The 13,201-nt window shown below is 36.9% G+C and overlaps 1 protein-coding gene across 1 annotated transcript; it reads right to left on the bottom strand.

Moving 5' to 3' along the window:
• Positions 1-667: 667 nt before the first annotated feature.
• Positions 668-2,929, bottom strand: LOC145099272 (uncharacterized). Its single transcript, XM_079036865.1, has 7 exons — positions 2,580-2,929; positions 2,265-2,496; positions 1,785-1,898; positions 1,656-1,679; positions 1,459-1,561; positions 1,215-1,377; positions 668-1,148 (listed from the first exon to the last, which is right to left on the bottom strand). The coding sequence occupies exons 1-7, from the start codon at positions 2,927-2,929 to the stop codon at positions 668-670; spliced, it is 1,467 nt and encodes a 488-aa protein (XP_078892991.1).
• Positions 2,930-13,201: the final 10,272 nt, after the last annotated feature.

The following is a 13,201-nucleotide window of genomic DNA, read 5'->3' as shown; positions in this document are numbered from 1 at the left end:
ATTCGTTGGGTGTTCCTCATCCTACGTTCTTGGGTGTTCCTCCTCATGATTTCTTGGATATCCTCATCATTCTGAATCTCTTCTTGAACATTGATCTCCTCTTCTTGAACATTGACCTCTTCTTCCTGAACATTGACCACTTCTTCATTGACCTCTTCTTCCTGAACATTGACCTCTTCTTCTTTGACCTCTTCTTCCTGAACATTGACCTATTCTTGAACATTGGTTTCTTGGATAACAAAACAAAACAAATAATTTCAAAAATTGGCTTTGATTTGTAATGCCCTTAAAAAGAAACACTCACTACATTTAAAGATCCAAACCCCTTCAATTAAGATTCATTAATTCCAAGAGTAAACATTATTTCAGCATTACTGTAGTTTGATGACCTTAAATTTATAATGGAACTTACTATTATATCCATATCTGATATATCAATTCAATCCCCCTCATCCACAACATCAGGTTCAACCTCAACATCAGGTTTAACCTCATACTCGGGTTTAACCTCAACATCAGGTTTAACCTCATACTCGGTTTTAACCTCAAAATGTGGTCCATTTATACTTTCCCCCATCTCACCTCTACCACCTCCTCTTCCACCTCTTCCTCCCCTTCCACTTCTTCTCCAATGGGTAAGATTAGGATCCAACTTAGGCCTTCCCATTTACTTCTTTGGTTTTGGTTCAGATATCACCTTGGGATTTTTGCAAGAGACTTTATTGTGACCCTTTTGCTGGCAGTTTGTACATTGGACATTTCTGCCCTTAGATGATACTTGTGAAAACTTGTCCTCATGTTCAGAAACATGCCTCTTTCTCTTGATGGCTGGCCTTCCTGGCATCCTTCTTTCAGTAGGTGGGAGGGGCTTTGGATAAGGAGATCCCACCCACATATTGCTACCATTGACTGGTAGTATGTTACAACCATATGTTAACATATATTTCTCTTTACTAAACCAACTACTAATGTAGCTCATAGGATCTTGTTGTGTATACATAATGGTAGCTTGGGCATGTACACAAGGTATCCCTAATAGAGCCCACAAATTACAAGTGCAAGTATACTCTTGTAAGTCAACACCATAAGAGTAAAAACCATTCCTCACTTCAAAAGCAGTTACACCGCTAGGATGAACATACCAGGTCCTGTAATTAAGAGTACACCAGCATATGAAAGATAATATTAGTGAATTAAATTTTAGGATTACTTACTTTATAGTTTCACCAAATGCTTCCATCTTCTTAATTGCTGATGGACATATTTCATTATCCCATTTCTGTCCTTCTTCCTTCAGATTATAGAATCTTTCCGTCATGTATAGTCGTATTTCCTCAAGCATGGTCAGTAGGGTATTTTTTCTAGCATCCACGATAACTGCATTAAAAAATTAAGTCATTCCATTTTCTACTACCTCACATGCCAATCCTCCACCATAAAAGGCCTTGCACCATCAACCGGGATCCCTTGCCATTAGATGTTCATAAGCAGATGGACTAATATCCCTAATCTTTTGCATTTTCATGTTGAACTCCCCTTCAACAGTTGATTTTGCAGCAACCTAGAACATATTTTTAAACTCCACACCACTATACACCTTTCTGAAGTTGGCATATATGCCTGGCACATTGTCTGTGTTATGCAAGTGGTAGGACTTCCTTTGTAGCCTCAAGAAGCTCCTATTCATAGCAAAAAACAATTACATCAAATAATAAAAACAATTACATCAAATAAACTAAGTATGAAGTATATAGTAAAGAAATAGTAAAGTTTTTGTGAAGTACCCTGTGTTGATCGGAATTTACTGCCATACCCCTTCCACCATCCAATTCTAAATCATTTGTTATCAATTCCAAGAACCATTTCCAGTTTAACTTGTTCTCTATGTCAACTACAGCCTATGGAATGGGATACACTTGATTATTTGCATCTCTCCCAATAGCAGTTAACAATTCTCCCTTACATTGACCTTTTAAAAAAGACCCATCTAGTCCTATAACCCTACGACAACCAACCTTCCATCCTTCTTTTATTGCCTTAAAACAGATATATATTCTTTGGAAAGTAGTTGTGTTATCCTGGTTTTAACTCACAATAATTTTAATTGAACTACCTGGATTTGATCTCAATAGCTCACCACCATAATCCCATAGTTTAGCATAGTGGTCACTCAATCTCGTTTCTATCAAATACATGGCCCTACACTTTTCTCTATAGCACTTTGACCAGGACACATTGCAGTGGAATCTGCTTTGGATAATTACCTGCATTTCCTTACACTTCAACTTGGGCTTCCTAATCAGTTCTTTCAGAAACTGGTTTCCTAACCATGTTGGACCCATAAGGTTGGTATTTTTGTAATTCCTAACACACCTATGTTTGTCAACAAGTTTCTTAATTTGAAACGACCTCTCTGTGTTCATCCACGAAGCCCTAACATTAAATGGACATTGAAATTTTTGTGGATCACTAGCACATACAACAACTAGCCTAACACTGTCATATTTCTTGAACTTTATCTTATAACCAGTATAAATAGCATAGTTAAACATAACTTCAGTTGATGGGGTGATTCATACCTCTCTCCTAGAAGTGGTCTCATCTTGTTCCATTTAACCTTTGGATCGTGGGTGCTGTACTCAAACTCAAGCTTAGAATCATGGTCACTTTCACTTGATACTTCTTCATCATACCCACTTCCTTCTCGCATTGAGTCAAAATGATCTTCATTCTCCACCACATCATCTTCATTTAAGTGAACCTCGTTGTCGATATGTTTAATTTTAGGGATTGCAAAGTCATCACCATCTTCACCAGCTATGTCAGGACACAAGCTGTTCAAGAACGCATCATTGCATCTCTTGGTTTGCTTCTTCAAATCCTTGTATACTTCAACATCAATAGTATCAAAATCCCAGATGTCTTCCATTAGCAAAGCTTGGGAGATTCGAACTCGTTCCCACAATTGTCGTCTTCTTCGCACGTAAAAAGCCCTAATTTCTTACCATAATTGTGTGATCTACCGTTGAAGGAATGGGTGTGTGATTTGGTCGACTCACCTTCCACCTAATCTCATTTAATGCCACATCGGTTTGTCACCGGTTGCAAGAGTGGTAACCGGGTAAATTGGGTCAATTCGCTGGTTTATTCGGTATTTTAGGCTTTTCGTTAACATTTAATAGTTTAGGACTTTTTCGTAAATGCGGGCAAAATAATAGGACTAAAATGGAGATTTCCTTATTCTAGAACTTGGTTAAGATTATTTATTCTAAATAATCTTTTGTTGAAAAGTCGTTTTCGACCCTTATTATCTCTAAATTGACTAGCCCGGATCTACAGACGTTACAACCTCTAACCTCAGAGAGCACCCGTCTGACTCGTAAAGAGGAAGGGCAAGTTGTTCGTAGGACCATTGATGACCAAGGGTCAAACAAAACCATCATCAAGGACCTATATTCTCCATTCTGAACCAACGATCCGTTCAACCAACTTCAAATAAAAAAGCAAAGGTCGACATCCTACTACCTTAGAGTTCCGTAGGAAGAAACCCTAAGACAACCTAGGATTCATAGAGCCAGCTGCACCACACACAACCTTAACCTTGGTAACAATAGTGCCATCCTTAAGGTCTTGGAACACTGCCTCTAGGACATCAGGAATACAACCTTCATTAGGTCATTCAAGATCCTCACAATTATAGGTCTAGAAGCCCATAGACTTCGGTTACCACAATGACTCAGCATCGTACATCCCACATTCCACATATCCAACCCTAATAAGTGTCTGACCGCCGAAGCTCTTGTAGTCCCACTCGAAGAAATCCAAGTAAACAAGAACCTACACCCCGAAGAGGAACATGCGGGGATCATGGGCAGGGAAACCAAAAGAGCAAGGTGAAATACCAATAGCAAAGGTCCATTGGAACACCAAGCAAGGACCCAAATTCCCCTAGGAACGAAAAGACCAGATGAAACAGAGATACCCGAAACTTTCTCCTAGTTGCAAGAGCCATCCAAGATGCTAATTTAGGGACAAAATTCCCTCTAACGAGGGGATGATGTGATAACCCGAAAGAATTGGATCAACCAAGGTCTAAATTGTAACCCTCTTACAATAAAAACCTTGAAAACCAAAAGGGCGTAAGTGCGTGTATATGGATGTATACACTTTGGAAATCAAATATAAGATAACCTCTTGAAAGTAAACAAGTTTATCGAGGCAAAACTAAACAAATAAATTGGAATAGGAATCATGTAAAACATTGTCTATTAGTATTTAGCCTAGCATCCCACCCGCCCTAGAACATTTGAAAGCCATAAGTACAATGACTTATACGCTAACATATATGGATATAAATATGTGCAATAAGCTTTATGGAAACATGATTGAATGTACATTGGTAAGACAACAAGATAGCACACATTAAGTATTACCTTTATGAATTATGGCGTAAAACTCCACTATGGCTGAAAACACTTTATGGAGACAAACTAGGATCAAAACCTAAGTCAAGAATAGTACTAGGACCGAAACACACCCTAGGATGAGCCTAGGAACGAAATCTCAATGCACATCAAGCACTATGGCCGAAAACTACCTTAATGAATCATGTTTTCGAAGAAAACCCTAAGAGAAAAGACTTACAATCGTGAACACCCTTAGTCGACCACACATTGGCTGAAAACAACTTCATACTAGGATATTTTTAATGGGGTTTGCAGTCTAGAGTGTGAATAAGACAAGGAAAAGTTGACTTTATGATGTGATTTCAACTCCATTTCCAATGTACTCATAGTAACCCATGTAAGACCCACCAAATAACAATGTTTTAACCTACATATTACCAAGCACGTATCCCATCTTTCCTTTCATCCTTAACATTGACAGTAAACAAATACTCCATCATTTCTCTTAGTCTCCAACTTCACTCTTAAGGAAACGCCCTATAAAATGATCGTCATTGGGTATCCACTCTTACCCACCGCTCCCTTGACTAGTGGATGGTCGTTATCCGAACGGGTTTCATAGGACACTAAACTCTCTTTAATAATTATAACGGAATATATAAAGTAATTAAATTTTTTAATAAAATTGACAATCTTAGTTACTTTAGGAAAATGTGAATTTGATGCTAATCCATGAAATTGCAAATTACATTTTATAAAAGTTGTTAGTGGAGCGTATGTGGTTAACCGGCACACTAATATAGACTAATAAAGGGTGGTAATGGATAGCTCGTAAATTATCATTTATTAATGGAGCGTGTGTGGTTAACCGACACATTAATTAGGTGATAATTGACATCGAGAGTACTAAGCTAATTTAAATGGTTATTCACACCTTGTTTGTGATCCTCGGTATCGCAATCACAAATGGAAATGGAATAATCGAGATTAAACATGCCATTGAATAGTTCAATGAATCTCAAAAGATATAGGAATTTCATTTAAAAATTAATTCATTTAAATTTCATTTTCGTGGTGGTGAATTTTTTGAATCGTCATTTACCTACCTTTAAATAATTTATAATTGGATTACGGCATCCCTTTTCAGAACTATGAATTATTTAGTTGGGTACTAGACTTAATATTTCATTTAGGTGTTATATTGAAGATTTTCTTATCTAATAAAAACTTGTCCTTTTTCTTTTTCAAATGTCAAATTCAAACAATGCTTCCGGTTCCTCCAACATCAATTCCATCCACTTCTCGCTCTTGAGCATCTGCTCAAAGGTCACTTTTGATGGCTCCAGTTTTATTGATTGGATCCGTAACATGGCCTTGCGCTTCAAGGACAAGGAATACGTTCTCGAAAAGGAGTTGAACACGATTGATGAAACCAAATCTACTCCTGAAGAAATAGCTGAATATAGGAGACATTGCAATGATGCTACCAAAGTGGCATGCATCATGGTGGCTACTATGACTCCTAAGTTGCAAAGGTTCTATGTGGGATATTCGCCTTATGAGATGTGCAAGGAATTTATGTAGAGGTTGTTGTATTAGGTGTCTAAGTTCATAACTATTTATGGGATGTACTTGACCTGATTAGCATGGTCCATTTGGGTTGCATGGCATCATGCATTTGGATAGACAAAAATGAGAGAAATAACACTTAAGGTTTATTAATATATTATAAGTTCTAATATATTGATAATATTATTTAATTAGTATTGATAAAGAATTAATTTGGTATTAATTAAGTGATCAAAAGGAGACTAATTAAATATATGGGTTGATTATGTAAATTATCCATACTTATTTAGTGGGCTAATGTTTCATGGATTATCAAGTCGGGCTAAAACCCATAGGATGCTCCATGGAGGCTCCATGGTGTTCTTGTACCCATGGATCCAAGAAATGAAGATTCATGTCAATTAGGGTTTACTTGGTGTAACCCTAACTATGACACACTATATAAGCAACATGTTGTAGACCAAAATCGGCACTAGAGCATATAGAGAGGGCAAGCCGATTTTTAGAAGTGTGACATTTCTCCCAAGTTTATTCCAAGTGCATTTGGTTTTTTGTGAGACACTTGAGGCATCACACTTGGGGTGCTAGGCTCACAAGGTTTTCAAGGAATCCAAATCACTACAAGGTATGTATTTCTAGCTATCTTTTATGTTTAAAGTTCCCCATGTATGCTAGATAGGATTAAGAACCTTGGAAATCAAATTTTGCATGTATTTTAGACAAACATAGATCCAAGGTTTCTAGGGTTGCATGTACACCTTAGGAGTGATAGAATGCTCAAAACCCAACAGTGGTATCAAATCCTAGGCTTGTTTGTTTGACACTTGATGCAAAATAGTGAAAAAAGTCGAAATTCTTGCTGTCTGCACAGGGGACTCGCCGGGTCCATGGGGGGACTCGACGAGTCCAAACAAATCTTCAACCAACTCGGCGAGTTGGTTCTTACAGTCGACGAGTTGGTCAGGCAGAGTGCAGAATTTCGATTTTTGCTGTTGGAAATGGACTAGAAACATTACCCTAAACTGTTTGGGTGTTTTAAAACTTGTTTTAGATGGTGTAATGGTTATTCTAATCCTTTTACAATGACTAATATCAAAATCCCATGTTTATATGTGTTCATATGTTCTTGAAATTCTGATATAAATATTCCTATTCTTATGAGTTGTTGCGAGATCATAGGAATTATGTGCTATTGATTGGTAGTTAATTCATGATCATGATGTGTTTTAATGGAGTCCATAACTTGTCCTCAAGTTATGGATAACCAAAAGTCACTTTGTAATAAATCCATTTAAAGAACACATAAGTTACAAAAAATGAAGAGTCTTCATTTTTAATAAACAATAACTCATAAGTTATGAATTGAAAAGTTTTTTAAAGTTACAAAACTTACCCTCAAGTTTTGGAACATGTATAGTCATCTAGTAAACTTTAGTTCCAACCCGTAGAATTTTAAAAGTTAAAATTCAACCCTTATACTTTATAATATTATAAGTTAATAATATATATATATATATATATATATATATATATATATGTGTGTGTGTGTGTGTGTGTGTGTGTGTGTATAAGATCAAGTCGTTTTACCGTTAGTAGGCCTCATTCACGAAGCTGGTCTATAAGGGGGGTATAAGGTTGTTGCCAATAAAATGGCAGCTTAATGGGTGTCCACTCTCACCCACCGCTTCCTTGATTGGTGGAGGGTTGTTAGTCGAATGGGTAAGACAAGGACTTTAAATCTTCATTAAATGTATTAATAATGAATATAAAGTAACTAAATGTTTTGTATAAATTCCCAATCTTAGTTACTTTAGGAAAAATGTGAATAAGGTGCTAACACATGAAATTACACTTTGCACTTTGTTTAAGTCGGTTAGTGGAGCACGTGTGGTTAACCGGCACACTAGCTAGACTTAACAAGGTAGGAAAAGGGTAACTTAATGTTTATCATAGTATCGATGGAGCGTGTGTGGTTAACCGACACATCGATTGAGGGTTAATACATTAAGGGTACCAAGTAATTTGCATGGTTACTTCATACCTTGTTTTGTGTTCCTCGGCATCCCAGTCACAAAACCTGAAGGGCACACTCAAGATTGAAACATGACATTGAAAGTTCAATGAATCTCAAAAGATCTAGGAGTTTCAAATCCAATTAAAACCTAATAATTTATTTCATTTTTCATGGTGGAATTTTGTGAATCTTCATTCACCTACCTTCAAATATTGTATAGCTTAGATTACGACATCCCTCTTCCAAGTTATAAAATATTATGTTGGGTCCTAGCCTTAATAGTTCATATTATGTAATGACGTGAAGATTTAAAAAAAAAATTTCATTTTTAAAATGCATACTCTTTATAACATCTCGTATAAAAATCTCTTTTATTCAATTACATAGCACAACTCCATTAATAATCCAGGATCCTCATAACTCTTTCTTTGGTGTGTACAATCAAGCCAGTGCCGTCCCATGATTCCGAGAGGAAAAACCTGAAACACATAACACATAACACGATAAACACGAAGCTTAGTGAGTTCCCCAAAATACCACATACAACACATATTAGCCACTCGAGGCTATAACTACGTGGGCCTTCTGGCCCTAACTCTGTGGACCCTCTGTTCCTAACTCTGTGGACCCTCTGGTCCTAACTATGTGGACCTTCCGGTCCTAACTCTGTAAACTCTGGAATACCCACAGCATAAGTCACAGAGAAATAATGCAGTGCAACACATCACATAAATAGCATACAAGATACTCTGTCACATAACTCTAGTTACCACTCAAGGTAAAGTATAGTGAGAAGACTCACCTGGCAAGCAGCATGCAGTTATCCTTACACTTGAATCTCGAACTTGCCACCGCCTAACACATAAGGCAAATATCTCTAATTAACACTCGAAATCTCAACTCTAAATAAACCCATGTTTTCTCTTTCCCTCTCTAATCGGGTAGTGGGTAAAAGACCATTTTACCCCTCCATGATCTCTATTACTTATGTTGACCAAAACCCCAAAGTCAACAGAAGTCAACTCAAGTCAATGGTCAACTCTGACCAGACTCGTCGAGTGCACAAGAGTGACTCAGCGAGTCCATGCGTGTCTTCCGACTCCTCCAAGGCCTCACTCGACTCGTCGAGTGAAACTTCCACTCGACGGGTTTCCACTGGATTCGAATCGCAGGGCAACCCGACTCGACTCGTCTAGTCTTCCCATGGACTCGGCGAGTTTCCTCCATGATTATGCTCATTCGACCTTCTGAGGTCAGATCTGCTTCTCTAACTAGTAGATCTAACCTTCTAGTACTCAAAAGTCACGTAAAGGTTCCAACTTTACGTTCGTGCGACACACATATAGCCACAAATGGAGAAATAACCCATAAAATGATAGCCTAAGCCCCAAACTCATAAAGGATTGCATAAAGCTGGAGAATAAGGACTCTCTGGACCTCTCAAGGTCCATATCTGAAGATATTGACACAAGGGGACATCACATACTCTAGATCTCTTACCAAAAGAAGAGAAGAAACCCTAGATTCATGAAATCTATTACACAAATGAAGATGGACATGAATCCTTACCTCTCACAGCAGCTCTTAACGAAATGATGGAAGATTTGAGTCCCACAAGATAGCCCAACTCGAAATCCCACCTTCCCTTTTCTAAAACACACCAAGGGATGATGAATTAGCCCTCCTCTTGCACTACAAGCTTTCCCTCTTCTCTCTAGGGTTTCTCAGGGTGTAATGGCCGCAAATGAAGGCCATAAGGACCTTTAAATAGGTCTCAAACCCTAACAATTAGGGTTTTCCTTAACAGCGCTGACTCGTCGAGTCCAGATACCCGACTCGTCGAGTCCCCTCATTAAACAGGTCCCCAAGTCACGATCCTACTCGACGAGTTGAGGCGTCAACTCGCCGAGTCTCTTCATGTCCCAACATATAATACTCAAATTTCCATGCCTGGATATCCGGATGTTACATATTGGGTGTTATATTAAGGAATTAAAATCAACTAACTTGAATATCACCCATTGTAGATGTCTGGTTTAGACAATTGTGATCTTCCCAAGTCTCATGGAAATCATACTTCTCTACTCCACCTCCTCCATTTATTCTCCCTGACTCTCAAGCTCGAAGACTTGAAAAATTCAAGGTCACTCAAGCCCTACTAGCAATGAAACATAAATATGGAAGACCTGTGTGCACTCATGTCTTAGGATTGAAGTCGCACTTTGACAGGTTGAGAATGTTGGGTGTCATTGTACCAAGGAAGTTGGTTATTGACTGGGTTCTTCAGTCACTTCCTGACTCTTATAGTGAGTTCATTAAGAACTACTATGTGACAGATCACGACATGAACCTGATAGATCTATCTTATTTGCTTGTTGTTGATGAGTCAGAAATGATGTGGCATAATGGTCAAGCAAATATTGGTGGAAGGTCTATTTCTCAAACTTCCATGGATATTGACAATGGTAACATTGGAAGTCCATAAAAGCTTTCTCTTCCCAATGGAAAGGGATCGGCCTTGGTCAACCCGGTTGACCAAAAGGTAAAGGGAAAAGCTAAGCTTGTGATAGTCCTGTGTACCATTCCCAAAGAGTCTATATGTTTTCATTGTCAAGAGAAGGGGCATTAGTTGCGAAACTACCCTAACTACCTGAAAGATCTAAGAGAGAAGGAAAAATCAAAAGGATTTCACTCTGCTTTAGGTAAGTCCACTATCTAACTCTATTAAGTTCCTTATTGACGATTCTTAATACAAAATGTGACTCGTTTACATTTTGGTGTTTGGGAGGATCAAGAAAAGGGAAGGAAACTTAAAGAAAGTGTATGTTGAATCTGATTGCGAAGATGGATTTCAATCGTATGGTTCGAAGATTGGATTCTTGAGCTACTACTTAGAGAGTTATGATAGATTTCTAGGAAATATGTAATAGCATAGTTTTCATTTAAAGCTGCAATGTAAGGAAAAAAGTTTTTCTGCATTTTTATAAATAAATAAAATTTTGATTGCATCTTAGTTTATATCTCCTTACAATGAATTTTACAGAAAATTGATGTTTATATGTTTCTAGCAATAATGGAAATATGAATTTGATTCTTTCATTTGTGGTAGTGTCTAAATTTACCAAATAAGGAAAGCTTCTCATCACCCTAGTTTTCAGTTGGATAGAAACTTGGAATCATACAAGTTGTATAGTATGATGAATGAGAACTTTCAGCTTTGGAAAATTAAGACTAGTTCCTTATTCACATGTATATGTGAGTCAAGTGAAGACTAAGGGATCGAGTACACATTCTTGTGCACTGATCAAGGTTCACCACAAAAGGTCGATAAGACTATTCGTCATGATTTACTAAGGTTTAGTAAATATGGTTATACTTACAAGTTTAAGTATAATTCTGAAACATTGAAAAAATTTTCAACGTTTTGCAAGACGAATGAGAAGAATCAACTTAGGCAGAAGGATAAAAATTTCTCAAATCTGAAAAGATGGGAGAGTACTTTAGTATCATGTTTTGTGATCATCTTAATGATTAAGAAACCATGTCACAATTGGTCCTCTAAGGACATCTTAGTGCATTCTTATGGCTAAGAAGAGGAATCACGAATTGTTGAAGTGATTAAATCAAGAATATGAGTCATATTTCATTCCAAAAACAAAAGATTGTAACCTGAGTGACATATCTTAAAGAAAGGTTTAAAACACTTGTCAAATGTAAGAGTAAAAGTGTCCTACTTTTGTACATTTGAAATTGGTACGTTGTGATGTTTGAGATAAAACAGAGGCCTACTTAAGGCCAATTGTGTGAAGTGTTTGTCTTGATAAACAATATGCACTATCTCTTGAATATTTGACAAGTGAGTCTTATATGTCAAGAGGGCAGTGGGAGTTTTAAAGATCTTGGAAAAACTTCCAGATCTAATCAAGAAGTAAAAACCTATAGTTTATCACTAGCACACGACTTGAGGTTTATAACCTATCGTGTTGACATATTCCTATTTTTGTGCCCATTCCAGTTAAAGTTGGCTTTGCATATGAGTTCTGAGAGTTCTCAACTGGTTGCATAACAACTTGGAAGCAATGGCAGGCCCTTGAGCTGCCAGGTGGCAAGAAGTTAAGACTGCACAAGTTCAATCCATAAAAGTTTGGATTTATCACTAACCTTGTCTTGTGATTATGGTTTTGACAAATTCACATGGATAGGAACACATATAAAATCTAAGTGTCATAAGGTTTCTCTCTTATTCATGAAAATGATGGCGAGGAAACGCTTTTACTAAGTAGATTTTAAGTAGATAGCAATTATGATATTTGCATTCTCAAAGTTGTTAGTGGAGCTTGTGTGGTTAACCAGCACAATAACATGGACTTGTGAGAAATGGCAAAGGTCTAAACAATTGAGACTATGATTACAGCATCCGTTTTCTTAGTTTTGAAATTGTTTGGACACACATGTGTGCTATCTAAAGAAAGGTGTATTTTTTTTGATAAAGTTTTATCAAAGCATCTCGTATCAGAAATATGAACTTCGGTAAGAAGGTCAATAAAGTATTGATTTCTAGAAGTCCAGCAGATTTCTGAGTACATGTTAAAGCTAGTGGGAGCATAAGTTTCATGCTAATAGTCATCATGCAAGTGGGAGCATGATAATTATAATAAGTGTTGCAAGTTAGCAATGTTAATTATAGAAAAACAAAAGGTTTCAATTGGGAAAAAGTTGTTTTGCTATAATTAAGGGAGATGAAATTATACTTCACTTCAATTCTAAAAGCTTAGATTGAGGTTTTAATCATGTTTAGTCAAGGATATATATATGAATTTCATGTTGGAATGGCTCAACATAAGAAAATTCTATATATGATCCATTATTTGCGTTCTAAAATTCGATTATGATTACGACATCCCTTTTCATAATCTGAATTATGAGAACTTGGCAAATAGAAATAGAAATATTATAGCAAAAGACTAGTCTAGTATCATGTCTTTATGAATCGTGTCCCACATGCTTCAGATATATGATCGATTGCATGTGCTATAATATTCACCTGTTCTAAATTTTTCCAAATGCCCAAAGCATTAAGAAGGAAAAAGTACTAGAACTAGATATGACTAATTTGATTAAGCAATTGTTGAGGACAATCTAAGGTTTACTAAAGAATGGTTGCTCAGGGACAGTTGGAAGTATAGTGTTAATTTTGGAAGGACCATATTGA

Source organism: Lactuca serriola, chromosome 4 (genome assembly GCF_051521515.1).
Source record: "Lactuca serriola cultivar US96UC23 chromosome 4, Lser_US96UC23_V15, whole genome shotgun sequence".
NCBI classification, from domain to species: domain Eukaryota; kingdom Viridiplantae; phylum Streptophyta; class Magnoliopsida; order Asterales; family Asteraceae; genus Lactuca; species Lactuca serriola.
The sequence above is the reverse complement of the archived record's forward strand: the minus strand, read 5'-3'. Positions and strand labels throughout refer to the sequence as shown.

Excerpts from the sequence above, each read along its gene's own strand:
- LOC145099272 (XM_079036865.1), bottom strand. The coding sequence starts at position 2,929 with ATGGAAGACATCTGGGATTTTGATACTATTGATGTTGAAGTATACAAG. Across the intron at positions 1,378-1,458 it reads TCTAATGGCAAGGGATCCCG|TTATCGTGGATGCTAGAAAA; the intron begins GTTGATGGTGCA and ends TTTTTAATGCAG. Across the intron at positions 1,149-1,214 it reads GCATTTGGTGAAACTATAAA|GACCTGGTATGTTCATCCTA; the intron begins GTAAGTAATCCT and ends TCTTAATTACAG.